Raw genomic sequence first — 19,930 nt, forward strand, 5'->3', positions numbered from 1 at the left:
CTCACGTTTACTGAGGGTGGAGTGTGGGAGGCCGGCCAGGAAAGCGTTGGAATAGTCAAGACGAGAGGTAACAAAGGCATGAACAATGATAATCTGAATTTTTTGCTGGGCCATCTCTTAGTTCTTGAGTTAATTTGACTTTATTGAGCTTTGCCTCTTCCCGATGCTGCCACGACCGCCGCCATTTTGTAACTAAGACGCCCAAGTGAAGCTAAGCTATCCCATCATGCACCTGGTCTGGTCTTTCCAGGTGACGATGTAATGGTCTGGACTCCCCCTGGTGGCCTGGTGGGTAAATGCAGCTCGGCTGTGCCAATCAGGCAGGCGCCCGGTTCACCCTGAGCGCCCCCCGGAGGCAGTAAGGGAACGGCGACTGGCCCCACTGTCCCACCTGCTCTGCCCCCAGGGGCCAGGCAAGGGGATAATTAAAAAAATACTCAGCCAGGATCCCTGCTCCCGATTACAATCCAGTAATTCCCGCTGGAGAAAACTCACGCCTGGATATCACAGAAATTTACGGCACAGAAGGAGGCCATTCGGCCCATCGTGTCCGCGCCGGCCGACAAAGAGCTCTCCAGCCTAATCCCACTTTCCTGCTCTGTAGGTTCCGGCACTTCAAGAGCACATCCAAGTACTTTTTAAATGTGATGAGGGTTTCTGCCTCTCCCACCCTTTCAGGCAGTGAGTTCCAGACCCCCACCGCCCTCTGGGTGAAAAGTTCTCCTCAACTCCCCTCTAATCCTTCTACCAATTACTTTAAATCTGTGCCCCCTGGTTATTGACCTCTCTGCTAAGGGAAATAGGTCCTTCTTATCCACTCTATCTAGGCCCCTTATAATTTTATACACCTCAATAAGGTCTCCTCTCAGTCTCCTGTTCCAAAGAAAACAACCCCAGCCTATCCAATCTTTCCTCATAGCTAAAATTCCCCAGTCCAGGCAACATCCTTGTAAATCTCCTCTGTACCCTCTCTAGTGCAATCACATCCTTCCTGTAATGTGGTGACCAGAACTGCACGCAGTATTCTAGCTGTGGCCTAACTAGTGTTTTATACTGTTCATATTGGGGGGGGGGGGGGGGGGGGGGGGGGAGAGTATTGGTCTCTCTGACGTGATTCCCCACACAGTCTGCCCACACTCACTGTCATGTCTGACATGAACCGTCACCCGTATGGGATCTGTACCCAGGAACAGTCAGCAACAAGACAGGAGGTGAGAAAGTGAGTCAGAAAAATATTGTACTGTAACGCTGTTAGAGCTGTTTTTCATAAGCTTATAGCTTGGATTGGATGAGGAACCCTTTAAAGGCAAGTGAATTAGCTAAACCATGGTTAGTGAGTCGACTATTCCAACGTTCTCCAGGCCGGCCTCCCACTTTGCACCCCCTGCAAACTTGAGCTCGTCCAAAACTCCTGCTGCCTTGTGTCCTGACTCGCACCGAGTCCTGTTCACCCATCACCCCCTGTGCTCGCTGCCCCGTGTCCTGACTCGCACCGAGTCCTGTTCACCCTTCACCCCCTGCGCTCGCTGACCTACACTGGCTCCCGGTCCGGTAGAGCCTCGATTTTAAAATTCTCAGCCTTGTATTCATATCCCTACATGGCCTCGCCCCCTCCCTAGCTCTGTAACCTCCTCCAGCCCCACAACCCCCTGAGATCTCTGCGCTCCTCTAATTCTGGCCTCTTGCACATCCCCGATTTCCATCGCTCCACCATTGGCGGCCGTGCCTTCAGCTGCCTGGGCTCTAAGCTCTGGAATTCCCTCCCTAAACCTCTCCGCCTCTCTCTCCTCCTTTAAGACGCTCCTTAAAACCTACCTCTTTGACCAACTGCCCTAATATCTCCTTATGTGGAGTTGGTGTCAAACTTTTGTCTGATAATCGCTCCTGTGACCCACGTGGGACTTTTTTACTGCGGTACAGGTGCTATATAAATGCAAGCTGTTATTGTGGTTGGCCCAGAATGGAAGTGTTCGCCCCCTAACATCACGACAGGTGTAACATCTCAATGTCTTTCCTTGCAGATCGCTCCAGCAGAAAGCCCAGACACTAAACAGCGCATGGTGATCATTACCGGCCTACCGGAGGCCCAGTTTAAGGTAAAAAGGGCAGAAGATCGTTCTTCCAGAAACATAAGCTTCAGTTGTGGGTGATACCCGGGGCTGCTGGAAACGGGCCTGAGATCATTTCACCAGGTTACACTGCATTTTATTAAATCGCAAATTCAAACCGGTCCTATCCCGACCAGGCAGTAACGGTCAGGAGATTTTATTTCATTGGCGCAGTGGGTTGTTGGGACACTGAATGCTTGGCTGGAACCAGTGGTGGAAGCAGAATCTGGGATCGCTTTTCAAAATAGTTCAAAAATAACGTCTTTAACAGGGTATTGGGGAAAGGGACTAATTGGAGAGCTGTTTCAGAGAGCTGGCACAGGTTCGATGGGCCGAATGGCCTCCTCCTGTGATGTAAAGTTTTATATGATTCTAAAGCAGCGGCCTGGGTTTGGGAGGTGAGCCAGTGGATTAACATTCTCCCATTTACCTGTTATCTTTAACCCGCGCTGCAATCCAGTCCGGTCTGATGGGAATATCTCTCTCTCCCTCTTTGTTTGTCCATCCCTCTCTCTCTCTCTCTACCTCTCCCTCCCTCTCTCATTCTTCCCTCTCCTTCCCCCTCTCTCTCTCCCTCTCCTTCTCTCTTTTCTCTCTCCCCTCACTCCCTACCTCTCCTCCCTCTCTCATTCTCCCTCTCCTTCTCTCCCTCTCCTTCTCTCCCCCCTTCCTCCCTCGTTCCCTCCTTCTCATTCTCCTTCTCTCCTCTCTCTTTCTCTCTCTCCCTCCCTCTCTCCTATTTTCTCTCTCCCCATCCTCCCTCTCTCCTCCCTTTTCCTCTCTCCTCCACAGCACTACACTGTGCTTAAATTGGCATTAATGAACAAAACTGGCACTTGCTCCCAGGCAGGGCCCAGGCAGGGCCAGTGTGGAACAAGAGCCTCTGTCTCCCTGGTTGAGGAAGCGACTGATTGCTGTCGAGGGACCCCCTCCCCCCCCACCGCTACAAATTCCATCAGTGTGAGCGCCAGTTGAGGGCAGGATTGGGCACCGCTGCGATGCCCCCCATGGCCGGACAACCTGCTGACACTCAACTTGCACATGGAGAACGGCCACATTTGCAAGGTACCGGAACCTTCCACCGACATCAGTCAGGAGCGGCAGGAGAGCTGGGGAGAGGACTGAGAAAGGATCACTTGAACAACTCTTTTTTTTCCCCCTCCCTCATAGGTCCAGGGAAGGATCCATGGGAAGCTGAAAGAGGAAAATTTCTTTGGACCCAAGGAAGAAGTCAAACTTGAGACGCACATTAAAGTTGCTGCTTCAGCAGCTGGAAGAGTAATAGGCAAAGGAGGGAAAACTGTAAGTGCCGGTGATGACTGTACGCTGGTTTGTAGGTTTCTGACTCCTGGGTATTGACAGAGAAAGCAAGACTGCATTTCTGTAGCGCCTTTCATGACCACCAGACAGTCCCAAAGCGCTTCACAGCCAATGAAGTACTGCTTGAAGTGTAGTCATTGTTGTAATGTAGGAAAGATGGCAGCCAATTTGTGTCAGAAGGTTGTGGGTTCAAGTCCCACTCCAGAGACTTGAGCACATAAAATCTAGACTGACACTCCCAGTGCAGTGCTGAGGGAGCGCCGCACTGTCGGAGGTGCCATCTTTCAGAAGAGACGTTAAACCGAGGCCCCGTCTGCTCTCTCAGGTGGATGTAAAAGATCCCACGGCACTATTGCAAAGAGGAGCAGGGGAGTTCCCGGTGTCCTGGGCCAATATTTATCCCTCAATCAACATAACAAAAAACAGATTATCCGGTCATTACCACATTGATATTTGTGGGAGCTTGCTGTGCACAAAACGACTGCCGCGTTTCCTACATTACAACAGTGACTACACTCCAAAAGCGCTTTGAGACGTCCTGTGGTCGTGAAAGATGCTATATAAATGCAAGTCTCTCTTTCAATTATTAGACTTACTCATGACATTCAGCAGCAGAGCATAAATATTGCACCAATATTTGGGGGTTAGATCTTCCTCTGTTTTCTAATGTTGATGAAAAAGTCAGCAAGAGCAGGAAGTGGGTTTCCAATGGAAAAGAAAGCAAATCTCTCCATTTTGTTATCAACAGTCTTTCAAATTTGGACTTGGATTCTCGGCCTCTCATTAGAATGTTCACCATATACTAGGGGACTGGGTACACAGCGAGACTCACCAGGACAACACACTACGCTGTGCCTTAGAATTGTGGTTAACAATTAGGGGGAAAATTGCCAATTTAAGTTCGGAGGAAAGGATAAAAAAGTTGGACTGTTTTCTTTGGAAAAGGGGAGAATTTGAGGTGAACTAACTTGAAGTTGTGAAGATTCAGAATACCTGTTGAGGCAAATTGTTACAATGGCTTCAAATACCAGGAAGATCCGCTTAAAAATTCGGTTGTTGGGAATATGAAAGGAAGTAAGGTGAGAGCAATTTTTTTACACAGAGGGTGGTAGACTTGGGGACTGTTACCAGGTAGGCTGTTGAACGGTATGTTTATGATTATAACCAAATGTAACATATCCAAGTTTGCTGCTGATACAAAGCTGGGTGGGAATGTAAGTTGTGAGGAGGATGCAAGGAGGCTTCAAGGGGATCTAGACAGGCTCAGTGAGTGGGCAAGAACATGGCAAATGGAATATAATGTGGAGAAATGTGAAGTTATCCACCTTGGTAGGAAAAACAGAAAAGCAGAGTATTTTTTAAATGGTGAGAGATTGGGAAATATTGGTGTTCAGAGGGACCTGGGTGTCCTTGTACAAGAATCACTGAAAGTTAACATGCAGGTACAGCAAGCAATTAGGAAAGCAAATGGTATGTTGGCCTTTATTACAAGAGGATTTGAGTATAAGAGTAAAGACGTCTTACTGCAATTATATAGGGCCCTGGTGAGACCGCATCTGGAGTATTGTGTACAGTTTTGGTCTCCTTACCTAAGGAAGGATATACTTGCCATAGAGGGAGTGCAACGAAGGTTCACCAGACTGGTTCCTGGGATGGGGGGATTGTCCTATGAGGAGAGGTTGAGTAGACTAGGCCTATATTCTCTAGCGTTTAGAAGAATGAGAGGTGATTTCATTGAAACATACAAAATTCTTACAGGGCTTGACAGGGTAGATGCAGGGAGGATGTTTCCCCTGACTGGGGAGTCTAGAACCAGGGGTCACAGTCTCAGAATAAGGGGTCGGCCATTTAGGACTGAGATGAGGAATTTCTTCACTCAGAGGGTGGTGAATCTTTGGAATTCTCTACCCCAGAGGGCTGTGGAGGCTCAGTCGTTGTTTATATTCAAGACAGAGATCAACAGATTTTTGAATATTAAGGGAATCACACACACAGAATCAATGGTTATGGGGATAGTGCAGGAAAGTGGAGCGAGATAGAAGATCAGCCATGATCTTACTGAATGGCGGAGCAGGCTCGAGGGGCCGATTGGCCGACTCCTGCTCCTATTTCTTATGTTCTTATGATTTGATTCAAGAAACCACTAGATGTGCTTCTGGAGAGGAAAAGAACCCGGTGAGATGAATGGGTTTGAGATTGGCCGAATAGTCATGGGGGGCAAAATTGGGTCACACCCCCTTTGGGGCGCTAACTTCGCCGGGGTGCCCCCGCACCCTAAATTCACTGCTACGCCCCAAGAGGGAGGCGGGGTGCTACTGGAAGCGCCCCGCCTCCCTCTTGGGCCGCTGCGAGTGAATATCGCGGTGCTACGTGCCGCGGTGCTGCAGGCCTTCCTTCCCTTATTAAAGGGGAGGGGCCTTGCGTAGCGCGACCCCGGGCCCAGCTGGTCCACCGGGGATCGGAGTGCCGGGAAAAGAGCTCAGCACTCAAGAGAAGTGCCGGGCTCACGGAGCGCAGCCGGCACTCCGCGGGGAGCGGGGGGGCTGCACAGGAGGCCGGAGACAGGACCAGAAAAAACTTCTCTACACCTGTGTTCTCTACGTTTAGTGTTGTTGCAAAGATGTCTCTCTTTTTGTGGAGTAAATGCTGATTTATCTTTAAGGGTTCTCATTCATTGTCTCTGAAAATGCTTTCGACATGTTTCTAAGACATGATCAGATTCTCTTCCTACCTACCTATCCAAGCTAGCTGAGACAGATGTGCCATAAAAAATTGCTATGAGGAGCTGTTGTATTTCCACCTTGGGGACCTGGGCTTTGAATCCAGGCTGGAGGCTGGGATGAAAGTTCCCACTAATGGTTGGAGTGAAGCGTCTCAGCCCAGGTCTCAGTGGGAATGAGTACACAGCGCAAAACTACTCACAACCCAGCGCTAATTGGCACTCAATTGAGTCTCTCACTCACAAAGAAGGCAATGTGGGAAATAGAAATATCCTCTGAGGCTGGGAGTTAAAACATGTTCATGGACATCATAGAAATAGTTTTACTCTTCATTAATCAATCCTGTACCCAATCTGGGGCTTCTTGATGTTTATTATATACATTTGTGTCTGTGCAATAATCCTTGACAAGTCATTCTCGTTGTGATTGTTGAGAATTCAGTACTGTTGAGAACACCACTACTCAGAACACAGGAGCCAGAGGGGAGACTGAATTGAGGTGTATAAAATTATGAGAGGCCTAGATAGAGTGGATAGGCAGGACCTATTTCCCTTAGCAGAGAGGCCAATAACCAGGGGGCATAGATTTAAAGTAATTGGTTGGAAGTTTAGAGGGGAGTTGAGGAGAACATTCTCCACCCAGAGGGTGGTGGGGGTCTGGAACTCACTGCCTGAAAGGGTGGTAGAGGCAGAAACTCTCATCACATTTAAAAAGTACCTGGATATGCACTTGACGTGCCGTAACCTACAGGGCTACGGACCAAGAGCAGGAAAGTGGGATTCGGCTGGATAGCTCTTTTTCGGCCGGCACTGGCGCGATGGGCCGAATGGCCTCCTCCTGTGCCGTGAATGTCTAAGATTCTGTTCCTAACACTCTGTCTTTGCACTTCCTTGCTGTAGGTGAATGAACTGCAGAATCTGTCCAGTGCGGAAGTCGTGGTGCCACGAGACCAGGTCCCAGATGAGAACGACCAAGTTGTTGTCAAGATCATCGGTCACTTTTATGCAAGCCAGGTAGGCAGGCATTCAGCTGCCTTTAGTGACCCGCTGGGCTATTTGGCGGCTCATTGCTCCTCTGAACTTTCCTCTCTTGCTCTTCTATTCTGTCACGACAATGCGGCTTTACCCTCAATCACTTGTTGTCCTAAACAGTGGAGAAAAAAGAACCAGAGTTGTTTCCGGATCTTCCCTACTTTCTTCATGTGCTCCCCCTAGATTCCAAATATTCTGTCCTGCACCTCTGCACCCTCACTGTGTTGAATTTAAGCCTCATCGCATGGTCTTCTACTTTAACGCATTCTTTCCCAGGCCCTCAAAACTGTGGAACTCCTCACTATTCCCCAGTCTTTCCTTCCTCCTTCAATCTGTAGGCTTTTAATACCCGTTTGGTGTCACCTAACCGTTGCGTCTCAACAAGTTTCATCGTCTTCCAAACTCTTTTCAACATTTTTGATGTCATGCACCATTGACCTTTGCCATTGGACCTCAGTAATATAAACACAATGGAGCGGATTTGTCTGGTATTGTGGTTGGGGGTATTGGATTGCCTGGGCACAGCACTAAGAGGACAATTGGGCAGCAATGGTCACGGGCTGTAAGGGATCCAGCCCAATTTCAATTGGACAGAAAATTATGTGGGCTCCGCTACCCATGTACTATCCTCCCCGCTCAATATCCATCTCTGTGCAGTGCCCAGACAACACAATACACCCAACACAATAATAGGAAACTGCACCCCAGTAAATAATAAGTCAGTGAAATAATAATATAGAATCTGCAAATACTAGGAACCGGCAACTCACAAAAACCTTTTGAGAAGAGTCTTCTCGCAGTCCCATTCTCAGAGCAAGAGGCAGCTCTTAATTAGCACTGGTGCTCATTTCTCTAGTATATCCCAGTCAGTGCAAAAACCCGACTGTAAACTCAACGGGGTGGAAATCCGCCTTGGAAGGCAGCGCAATACGGGCGATAGCAAATCAGCGACCCGTTTAACGCACGATTTTCATTTCCTTGGAAAATAATTTCTGTTCAAACAACTTTAACGTGCTTCATTAATGAAAGTAGAACGGCATTTGTAGGCTTTAGGCAACATAGTATCATAGAATCTGACAGCACAGAAGGAGACCATTCAGCTCGTCGCCCCTGTGCCGGCTCTTTGAAAGAACTCTCCAATTAGTCCCTCAGAACTGTTGGGCTGGAGCACCGTTAGACTTAGGATTCTGAGACTAGGGGTTTCATTGTCTTGTGAGTGGTGCGGAGCGTAACAGAATTGAAACCTATAAGATTCTGAGGGGGATTGACAGGGTAGATGCTGAGAGATTGTTTCCCCTGGCTGGAGATTCTAGAACCAGGGGTCACAGTCTCAGGATAAGGAGTCGGCCATTGAGGACCGAGATGAGGAGGAATTTCTTCATTCAGAGGGTTGTGAATCTTTGGAATTCTCTGCCCCAGAGGGCTGTGAATGCTGAGTCGATGAGTATATTCAAGACTGAGATCGATAGATTTTTGGACTCTAGGGGAATCAAGGGATATGGAGATCGGGCGGGAATGTGGAGTTGAGGTCGACGATCAGCCATGATCTCATTGAATGGCGGAGCAGGCTCGAGGGGCCGTGTGGCCAACTCCTGCTCCTAATTCTTATGTTGTTATGTAGAATTAATGCTCAGAAAGAGAGATAAACATAGGTTCAACCCCCACTTCACTGTCAGGCAGCTGGACGATGGAGGTTTGAAGAAAAGAAGGTACAATCCCCACGGGTTATAGTGGGCGTGTTCGTGCGAGCGCGATTTGCTCGCTATAAGTGACGGCCAGTATAACGCGGCAGCGTTAATAAAATTAAAAATCTTTCTCTTTGTAAATATTTGTTTTTAAATTATTTTCCCAGTATTGAATTAAGATCATGAGAGTTACATCCTGGTGCTGTTTTGTGAGGCGATTCTTGTCAAGTCTTGGCCTGCCGATGACTATGAGAAAGTCCGTTGGGATTTTCTACGGCCGTAACGCTGAACTTTCTGTTGTTGATGCTTCGACTTCACTTGAACCCAATTTTAGTTTTGCTTAAATACCTCGAAAGAAAGAAAGAGAGATTCCTGCATTTATATAGTGAGTGAACACTGCAGTTTCTGCTCAAAATAAACAGAACACTTAAAACTGATGGCTTTGAAATTGACATTAAAGCAAATGAATAACGGTGATCACTTTTTGGCCGATGTAACTGATACCCGTTTTAAACTTGGATGATTTAAGTGGCGGGGTGCGTATTTGTATCCAAGTTTCAGCATTTAGCATGAACGTAAGAAAGCTACTAGGCACTTGGTCTAAGCGTTAAACAAAGCTTTAATCAACTGTTTTACAACATGGAGGTCTAGTTGTGTCCTTCACTAGTTGCTGTTAAGAATGTCCTGCGCAAGCTGGGCCCGTGCCCGAGTATTTATACTCTCCCTGGACAGCGCCACCCGCAGGCCGCTCAGTATTATTTCATAAGTCTTTCTTTCATGAATGACTGATTCATGTCAAGCATCACACGAGTTGATTCAGTTACTAACCGAGCTGTAAGATGTAAGTTGTCCATTTAACAGGAATGCGCTGTCCTTTTAGCGCTTTCACTTGGCGTTGAGACTAAACCCCGGCGGATTAACAATTTGCGTTCACTAATTCCCGCAGCTGGTCTCTTGAAATACGAAGGTGATCTGTCTCTTTGCCTCGCAGCTCGCGCAGAGAAAGATCAGGGACATATTGGCTCAAGTCAAACATCAACAGCAGCAGAAGGTACAAAGCAGCCAGTCCCAGCCTCGGAGGAAGTGAAGACACCAAAACACCCCAGAAACCTCCCAACGATGGAGATAGACGCCAGGCCAAAGAGTGGCTGAGTTCAGATCAACTTTTTTGTTCGCCTTTAAAACTGTGGAAGGCTAAGTAAACATTGTGGATAAAAAGTATAATGCAAGAAGCAATTCGGTGTAATTTAAAACTTTTTCTACTTGTGCTCATTTCAGCTGAGGGTTTAACTATGTAAAATGAAGTTTAGGGTAACATAACCTCAGTTCCTGTGGGGACCAGGTCAAACATGCTCGCTAGACATTGGCTAAGTGTCATCTGGGAGATTGCAGAGCCTGTCAGTTGTATCGGTCCAGAGCCCCTTCCCTCTCAGAGATCTATGTTGTCAATCCTGCTACAGGATGATTGCTACCAATTTTGGATTTGTGACTTATTTTCAATGGCAGTTTGTCATTGCTTCTTGTTAATAGTAGAATTACTACATTAGCAACTTCTGCTATTAACAACTCCTTTGAGAAGGAAGCTCCTTTTAATTCAGTCCCTCCAACACCTGGTGGAATCTACTTTCCTGCCCCTCCTAAAACCCACTGCCTTTGTCCCCTCACTCTTATTCTGATAATGGGTTTCAGGGAGATGCAAGGCTGGCCAGGTTAGGGACAAAGTGAAGAGGTGAATATGGATGGGTTTGGAGACCATGGACATTGACAAATTTGGATTCCAACAGAAGGATTCTCTTAGTCATCAAGAACATTCAAAATACAAAACTGATTGTTGGGTGTGGGAAGTCATGAGAGAAAAAATATAATATCCAGTGACAAATTGGCTAAGCAAAATACCTCACAGCCAATGGACTTGTGATGACCATCATATCTAAAGATCTGGTTGGATATAGTTGTAGACCTCTGGGATTGAGCTTTGCCACTGGAAGCCAGTCAATTGTTTCTCTACTACAAGTAATTGGAGCAAATCTAATGAATCTCCACAACCTTCAAGCCCCAAAGCATCGGCCATTTTCTGCTAAACAGGCTCAGAAAGGTCTCTAATAGAAAGTGCTGGGTGATATGACATTCATAAAAATAGAAATAAAAGGCCACGTGACTTAGTGTAGGGATGAAGTGTTTTTTTTAATGTCATGTAACGTTATGATGTGGTCTGTAGACACTCCGTGAGAGATCCACCCTATGCAGGGTTTATGGACCTTTGGAGCAGGTGGGGAATATTCTCACCATGGATGTAAAGTTTCCATTAAGGTCAAATCTTTAATGTTTGACGTGTGATATACGGGGGGAGGAGCCGTAAGCGGCACTGGCGCTGTACAGACTGTGTGCAAATCTTTTTCATAGGGGCAACTGGCCGCTGGGAACCAATCAGAAGGATTCCAAACATTACAGATTGTTATTTTGGTTTTGATGTGATCCAGATTGTAGACGGCTAGACTTATGGGGGTGTCTGGAAGGTTGGTGTCTGTGCTCGAGTTCCAGAGATGCTAGATGGGGGATGAGGGGGTGGGTTAAGTGGGGCAGGTGGAGAGTCTGAGAGCAGCAGATCAGCCAGTGTTTATTGCCAGCTACATCCTGTAAACATGTAGTTAAGGCCCTGTTATATTTCAGTGGGAGCAGAGTTGAACTTTCATTGAGTATAACTCTGGAGTCTTGTTTACAAGAAAACCCAATAATATCGTTAGAGTCCTGCCCTCATTTTATCCCCATCATAAATGTTTAACCTTAAAGGAATCTTCTGAAAAATGTTTGGAAATGGTTCAAGACGCAATGTTTACAAATACTTCCTGGGGTCAATTATTGTTCTCCAATCTCTCAATGGGATTTTGGGAGTCGGTACAGTGCACCAATCGGTAGATTGCATCCTTTCTCCTTCTCTGCCACCATCCCACCAATAGGATGTCATGAACCAGTTAAGCTTTGCTCACTGGATTGTGGGAATGGGCAGGAGCAATGGAATGTGATTGGGAAGCAGAGGCACTGAGCACCATGTCTAACAAGAATGAGCGACCATCATTGGAGCTAAACCGATCTTTGATTTGTCTTAATTTTATTATTTTAACGCTAAGCCTTCCACAGTGTTAAAACTCTAGAAAATTGTGTATTCTTGCCAAATATTACATGAACTGTGATGATTGATAAGGTAATGCCAACCATGTGTGGTATTAACTTAAATTTATTCTGCTTTCTTGAACTAAGAACTTGTGAACAAATTCCTTTCGGGTGGTGGAGATTTCAGTGTGGTGTTTCCCATACAACAATCGCCACCTTCTCGTACCAGAGAGTTGCAGTTGAAACCTCGCGCGGTGGACACGAATATGTTTTGATTTCATTTCCGTGGGTGTTTTTTTTCCCCCCAACACCGGTATTCGTAGTAAAGGAAAGAAAGTGGAATGAAAATAAGAGTCCCACATGTGAGGTGCACGATATTCACTGAAAGAGATTAAAACAAGTGAATAGTTGAAAGAGGAAAAAAAAAATAACTTCGATATCTGGTGCAGTCACTTTTCCAGGAAAGATTCGTGTTTTTTTTTTAAAGAATTGAGTTATGAAAAAAAAAATTGAGAGAGAGAGAAATAAATCCTAACACTGCTAAGGAACACCGAAGGAAGTATATTAACCAGTGATGGCCCCGGGCATCGCTGCGCGCTTTTACTAGACTACCTCAGGCGTTTAGTACCTCAACATTTGTTCCTTTTTTGCTTGCTGGTATTTTATATACTTATAAAGCTGATAGTCTTGAATATTTTATTTTTTTAATAAAAGAAAGTAAAATTTGCTGAGTTACATACAACAGCCAGGAACTGTGCAGGAGATACTGTGTGGTGTGGGCTGTTAGTTTTCCCCCTGCTTCTAGTCAGTGGAAGTGTTTAAATATTAATTAAAAAAATACTAAAAAAAAAATTACAGCAACTGCCTCAGATCTGAGGTGCCACATTGGGAACAAATTGCATGTTTAAATATTTAAAAGCAGTTGTGATGATGCAGTTATATGCCACATTTTCTATTTTTAAAAAATCACATCTGACGATTTTACAGTCGCTGTGTAAAAGGCTTGGATTTCCTACACTAACCCAGATTCATCACGCCTTGTCTTTATTACTGTTAGCTTTTCTTTAATATAAGTATTCAATATACCTATAATATGTTAAAAACCTTACCTCTGCATGCAAACTTTTTCACACTTTGTAATGGAAGCTGGTGATGTGAACGGCGTCATGCTGAAATTGCACCCTCCCACCAGTGGGCAGAATGTAAGACTTTAAAATAGGGACTGAATCACATCTGCGTGCCCTGGTCTACTAATCCCCCGACCTCTAACCAATGTTACCTTTCATTTTTTTTGAGTGCGCGGCCCCTTTAAGGGGCTGTGCGGCCCATTCAAAATGCTGGGCATGCACGGATTTTCTCATTTAAAAGCCGGTGAGCCGACTGCGTGGGATTTCCAGAGTGCTGCATGGCCGTGCAACTTAAAGGGAACATTGTCTCTAAACCCTACTTCACCCCTGCCCTTTGACCCCACTTCACCCCTGCCCTCTGACCCCACCCTCTGACCCCCACTTCACCCCTGCCCTCTGACCCACTTCACCCCTGCCCTCTGACCCCATTTCACCTCTGCCTTCTGACTCCACTTCACCCCTGCACACGGTCATGACTCCCTGTGCGCAAAACCAGCTCCTCAACATGACAGGATACCTGAGAGGGGTTCACACAATCAGTTACTTTTGTTGTTATATATTTGACCTTTGACTGGTGACCCACCTTCCGCTCCCCTGTCCCAGATTTCATTCATCTTCTAAACTAGTTTATTTTTTTTTTTAGTGCAGATAGAGGCCATTTCGGCCCATCGAGCCTGCACCGACACATATCCCACCCTATCCCTGTAACCCCATGTATTTAATCCCCTAACACTAAGGGTCAATTTATCATAGCCAAATCAACCTAACCCGCACATCTTTGGACTGTGGGAGGAAACTGGAGCACCCGGAGAAAACCCACGCAGACACAGGGAGAATGTGCAAACTCCACACAGACAGTCGCCCGAGGCCAGATTTGAACCCGGGTCCCTGGCTAACACAAACTTTGTTAACTGTTTGAAGCTCAGCAGACTATCCTTTGAGCTTCTGGTTAAGGTGTTAATCATAAAAATAAATTAATTTCCTACTACTTCTTGGAAATTTATCTCTTATCTTCTGATTTTTCCAGTCGTTTTTCCGCAACTGTGAAAATCCCAAAGAAAAAATGTGCCGAGTTAATAAAGCTTCCCTCCGAACCTCTCCCGCCAACTGAGATGGAGAATTCCGCACCAACTGGGGGAAGGGAAGGGCGATTTAGGCAACGGTAACCAGATGGTGATGGTTTGTGCCACATGCCCAGCCAGTCTGGATCACACAGCTTTCTGCCCCATTACTACCTTCTGGCACTTTCAAGAAAAATACTAATTTCAGATGTGCAGGCAGCAGAATTGTAAGATTTCTGCCTCACTGCTGGGAGAACACTAACCCTAATGCCCCTTTCCCACTCATTTTTTTTAGCATGGATTCTCTGCCCCATCACCACCCGCCCCCCCCGTCCCCCCTCTGCTCCAGATCCTAAAATCACTCCTGATTTCCACAACCCCATGAATTTGTGGGTTGCCTGCACAAAGACAGAGACAAAATGACCTCCACACACACACAATCTGCAGCATCTTTAAAATAAAATTGCTTTTAAATTTTACTTCATTGCATGAATCAGTCTGGGGAAATCCAAGTTTTTTTTTGCACACGCCACTGCTTTTAATAAATACTCCATGTGGGAACAAAAAACTAGATTCTGAAAGTGGCTACATTTGTGCAACGCCCGTTCAACCATTGCTGTATTTTTTTCAGGTTAAGGCATTATTGGCCTCTGTACATCCCTTCCTATTATTTACTTAAATCGTGAAACAGCCTATTCAGACTTCGGCCTATTTTTTATTTTTTTTTGACCCTACAGCAAGCATCATCTCACCGACACCTGTTTGAGCCTTTTTATACCTTGAAGCTTACAGTACTGGCAATCGACATTTGCAGTGTATTGCTTATCACTATTGACAGTCCTGCCATAGACACAGTCTGCCTGAGTACTTGGGTCCCACTGCCTCCTCCCTCAGTGGCCCGGGATATCAGATTTGCTCTTATAGTTTAGGAATTTTTTCCCTCGGGAATATTTATGTTTCAAGAGCCATAATATTAGGGAGCTTTTACGGAGTTCAGGGAACTAATGATTTTAGTGCCAATTAAAAACCTTCTAGTGGGTCAGTTTGCTTTCGGGGCAGGTGCCCATTGCAAAGCTCTAATCCTCAAATACAGTGGACATTGTGGCTCAACGGTAGCGCGTCTGACTCCAAATCAGAAGGCTGCGTATTCAAATCACGTCGGGGTCACTGTTCTTCCGGATAATCCCGTAATTAATAGTGCTCGCTTCCGCAGCACATGAACTAAAGTTAGGAACGATAAAGAGTAGATTAGCATGGCACCTGCACAAGGACGACACGCAAATTCGTGAAACGTTCCCTCAGAAAAAATCCTCAAATACAGAGAGAACATTTTGGAAATACAAGGCAGAACAGTCAGCATCCGACAAGAAGAAAGGCAGATGAAGGTTTTGCGTATAGACACATTCATCAGAGGTACAGCGGGGAAGTAGGTGAGGCCTCTTAAAGGACTCGGACTTGTGTCTTAGGGACCTTGCCTATTTTCCCTTTGCAATTCTGACGGAGAGTCTCTATCAAAGATATTACTCTGTCCGTTGCCTTTGATGGATCTGTCCTGCGGTACCAACATTTTCTGCTTTAAATTTCCGATTCTCAGCCTTTGGACTCCTTCCTTTCTGTGCTTTGAGCCCCTGTGACAGAGAGTGCGACCCAATGAGGGAGCCAGATTCACCTCTCTGCCGTGGAATGGAATGACTCTGGAATCAGTGTCTTGCAGTAGAGTTTGGTGCCAAAGTATTTAGCTGTGAATGGCCCCGCACATTGATTAGAGCTTAGAATCTGATTGGTCAATGATATGATTGGCCATCTGATTGGTGTTTGTGTAACTCAAAGTGCAAATTCACTGAGGAGTCTTAGATTCCAAACAGAGGTTAGAATTTTCGCTGCAGATTTCATATTGTGAACAACTACGGTTTTGTGCTGGAAGGATTGTGTCTGCACTGCAGCCCAAACGGCTCCAGAGTGTGGAACTGAACCAACCAGACACCAAAGCTGCCTCTGACATGCTTGGCTCAAAACCTGGGCATTGCCCTCGTCCAAACTGCAGTCAATGGATTGGAGTGTTGGATGGGCCAAAGCCTCTGAGCCAACATTGTTTGTGTTCCGAAGACATCACTTTAGGTTATGGGCCATAACTTAAGGTTATTGCTTTTTGTCCAGCTGGGAGTAATTGCTTCAGAAGTGAAAGGCCCGTGTCTTAACCCACTGCTCCCCCACCAGCTCCCTGCCAATATAACACAACCTTCTCCTCATTATCTAACTCTTAAAACCACTAGATGGGCAGCCTCATCTCATGAAGGCAAAGTTTCCTCACTTCATTTAGCACCAGAAGAGGAGAGGGAGAGAAATTAAAAATACATTGTTTAAAACGAAGCGTTCGTGCAGAATGGCACGGTTATTGCCGTTACTCTTTTGAGTATTTTAAACAGGAAGGCAACTAGATCACAGTAGACAGGACCTGGTTTCTATGGCAGGACAGTGTTTAACTGAGTTTAATACTTCAATTTGAGCTTAAAGAACAGGAAGAGTTCACATGGAGCAGGTTTTTTCTTTAAAAGTCACTGGCAGGCTGTTTGGAGGGTAGTTAGGAGTCGATTATCCAACTTGTGGCCTGGCCTTTGAGTACGCACCAGAGTTTAACTCATAATTGTAAAGATTCATAATTGCCCCCCAAAAAAGGGGCCATTTTCAAAGGAGAATATGTAACATATAAACCAGGTTTGCGAGCTTGGTTTTGGTAGAAAAGGCAATGTCCAAATCACCTGCTTAATGAGGGTTAAAGTGTTGGCTTTAAGACCCAATTGTTTCACAATCCCACAGGCTGCAGGCTCAGATCCTGATGCTCTGAAGCTCTTATTAGCCTGACTTGGCTGATTGCTAATGGTTTGGCAGCTCCTCGATGGGAATGAAACGTTGCATCTTAGGACAGCAGTGCGCTGGAAGACAGAGGTCCGCCCCAGGCCTCTCAATGGTCCTCGCCGTCTATTGCTTTTTGATGGACTATTATCAAAGCTGCTTCCCCCCCCCCATCCCATCCCATTATCTCCAACGCCCCAAGTCGTTATGATTCTACCTGTTACTCAAGGTTGAAGCAGGCTGCTGTGTCTGGGGAAACGAACAGATTCTCACAGGGTTTTTTAGAAACACTGGTTGACTATCGGATTGACTCCACAGTGATATGGGAGATTCCTTGGCTCCAGCCAGCCAAATTATCTTTGCCCCACCCTTAAAGGTGAGGACTCCTGCTGGGGTAAAGTTCCACAGGTGCTGGAAGCCGCTCAACGAGCCAATGCAGTTGAACATCGAAGGTTATTTGAAATAAAAACAGAAAATGCTGGAAATACTCAGCGGGTCAGACAGCATCTGTAGAGAGAGAAGCAGAGTTAACATTTCAGGCCATGTCGTCAGAAAGGTCATCGACCTGAAACGTTAACTCTGTTTCTCTCTCCACAGATGCTGTAAATTTAAAACGGAGATAGACAGTTTCCTAGCTGATAAGGGAATTAGGGGTTACGGGGAGCAGGCAGGGAAGTGGACGTGAGTCTAGGTTCGGATCAGCCATGATCCTATTGAATGGCGGAGCAGGCCCGAGGGGTCGTATGGCCTACTCCTGCTCCTACTTCTTATTACTTTCGAGCAAAAGGCACTGACTAGCAGGGTAGGATCACAGGCTGAATTTTCACAGCCTTTCGCAGAGGTTTGAGACCCGCGGGTTCCTCCCTATCCCTCTCACCTGCCCCTCGGCTCCTCCCCATCCCTCTCACCTGCCCCCGGCTCCTCCCCATCCCTCTCACCTGCCCCCGGCTCCTCCCCATCCCTCTCACCTGCCCCCTTCTCCTCCCCATCCCTCTCACCTGCCCCGACTCCTCCCTATCCCTCTCCGCTGCCCCCTGACTCCTCCCCATCCCTCTCATCTGCCCCGACTCCTCCCTATCCCTCTCACCTGCCGCCCGCTCCTCCCCATCCCTCTTCACTGCCCCCTGGCTCCTCCCCATCCCTCTCACCTACCCCCTGGCTCCTCCCCATCCCTCTCACCTGCCCCCTGGCTCCTCCCCATCCCTCTCACCTGCCCCTTGGCTCCTCCCCATCCCTCTCACCTGCCCCCGGCTCTTCCCCATCCCTCTCACCTACCCCTGGCTCACACAACACAGAGCAGGGAATCTCATTCGGGCCCCTGGTTTATGGCCCAGTACTACACCCCAGCAAATCTATCCCTAGGAGCCTCTTTTTTTTTTTTTTACAGTGAGCCTTCAGCACAATGAAGCCACCCACTTCTGTCGAAGTGACTCCAGCAACGCGGCACTCCCTATTGAAAAGCAAAAAATAATAAATATTCCACCTCTTCCCCCAAAGAAAATTGGATGTTGCCTTTTCTCTCCCTATATTGCCAATTTTAAACCGTGCTGAGGTGCTTGGAATGAATTTGTGCAAATCCAGGACATTAACTACCTCAAATGGTTTTTCCACGTGAAGAAAAAAAAAAGACATTTCTGAATTATGAGTTGCCCTCGCGTTACCTCTGCTCCGATGCAGAACTCCTTCTGAACCTTGGATTGGTGTGTACTGTGCAGGCAGGGCCGTTTCAACAATCCCTGCGCTGCATTCAAATCGGGGGAGGGAGGGAGGGGGGGGGCGGGTGGGGATGGGATAAGATCTGTATAACCGTTTAATTTTTTTTGATCTACCTCTTAGCAATTAGGACGAAAAAAAATGGTAGTGGCATCTCCACATTCTGTAGTTTAGGCTAAAATTCTTTTGTTTTTTTTTCCTTCCCAAAGATTTTTACGTTAGGAATTGTTGAGTGAATTGGTGTGTTTTTTTCCCGTTTCATTTCCCCCCCCCCCGCCCCCCCCTTTTACGCTTGTTCTTAACTAGATACAAATTAAAGAAAAAAATTCAGGAAACAAACAAACAGACTGTAGTTTTTTCCGCCCCCCCCCCCCCCCCCCCCAAACCGGTCTCGCTGGGGAAGCTCTGCCTGCAAGGCATTCCCTGTAGAAAGCCCAGTGCTTGCAGTCCAGTCACACTAACATTCATATTGCGTTTATATAGTGCCTTCAACATCCCTAAGGCGCTTCACGTTGCTGCAGAGACGTGGGAATGGGCAGGCAAGTTAAAAGTCCGAATACCAGCAGCTGCTGCCGTTGCAAGTGGTCGAGGAAGGTTTATCTTAAAGCGGGCTCCATGCCGAAGGGGGTCGCGTTCAACACCCTTCTGTGTAGTACTGCACATGCACAGCACCCGCGCTGCTTTGTCAAACATTAAAAAAAATAAACGAGTGGGATTTTTTTAGCAGTATTTTTTGTTGTTGTTTCTTGCAGAGCTTACTTGGGCACGAGTTACTATGGTTACGGCTGCCATATGTTGCCAGCACTTTGCGATTTAACCAAGGCTTCGCAAAAAATAACATTATCTGCTCCCGCGTAACAGACCCATTCCCTGCAGAACCTGTCACAGAGCGCAGTCACACCAGGGAATCTATCCCAGCGCAGGGTCTAACCCCCACTCACCCTACCAAGCTAAACTCTTCCCCCTTCTTCAGTGATGTAGACATCCTACTGCTAGATCTAACCTGGGGAGATTTTTTACCCTTAAATAAAATCACTGGTGGTTTTGCAATGGGGGGGGTTGGGCAGATTTATTTTGTGACATTGACGTATGAGGGAGTAGTTCCAGTCAAGGTTATCTCACAGCCATGGAACCAGTTCTGTCCCTCATCTATCAGACAACTCAAAAAAGGTTATCGGCCGCATACATAAGATGCAAAAAG

The 19,930-nt window shown here is 46.6% G+C and overlaps 1 protein-coding gene and 1 non-coding gene across 2 annotated transcripts in view; both read left to right on the forward strand.

Moving 5' to 3' along the window:
- LOC147101017 (insulin-like growth factor 2 mRNA-binding protein 3) overlaps positions 1-18,767 on the forward strand; it is a 294,150-nt gene extending 275,383 nt beyond the window's left edge. The window contains exons 10-13 of the mRNA XM_085966180.1: positions 2,022-2,096; positions 3,279-3,410; positions 7,048-7,161; positions 9,856-18,767. Of these exons, the coding sequence (XP_085822306.1) occupies positions 2,022-2,096; positions 3,279-3,410; positions 7,048-7,161; positions 9,856-9,951 (417 nt within the window). The 3' untranslated portion in view covers positions 9,952-18,767. The remainder of the gene's footprint in view (positions 1-2,021; positions 2,097-3,278; positions 3,411-7,047; positions 7,162-9,855) is intronic.
- LOC147101018 (U6 spliceosomal RNA) lies at positions 15,361-15,468 on the forward strand. The gene has a single exon (XR_015073507.1). It is a non-coding gene; the product is annotated as a U6 spliceosomal RNA (small nuclear RNA).
- Positions 18,768-19,930: the final 1,163 nt, after the last annotated feature.

Source organism: Somniosus microcephalus, chromosome 24, assembly GCF_052327205.1.
Source record: "Somniosus microcephalus isolate GS21.2 chromosome 24, FLI_Smic_1.0, whole genome shotgun sequence".
Taxonomy (NCBI): domain Eukaryota; kingdom Metazoa; phylum Chordata; class Chondrichthyes; order Squaliformes; family Somniosidae; genus Somniosus; species Somniosus microcephalus.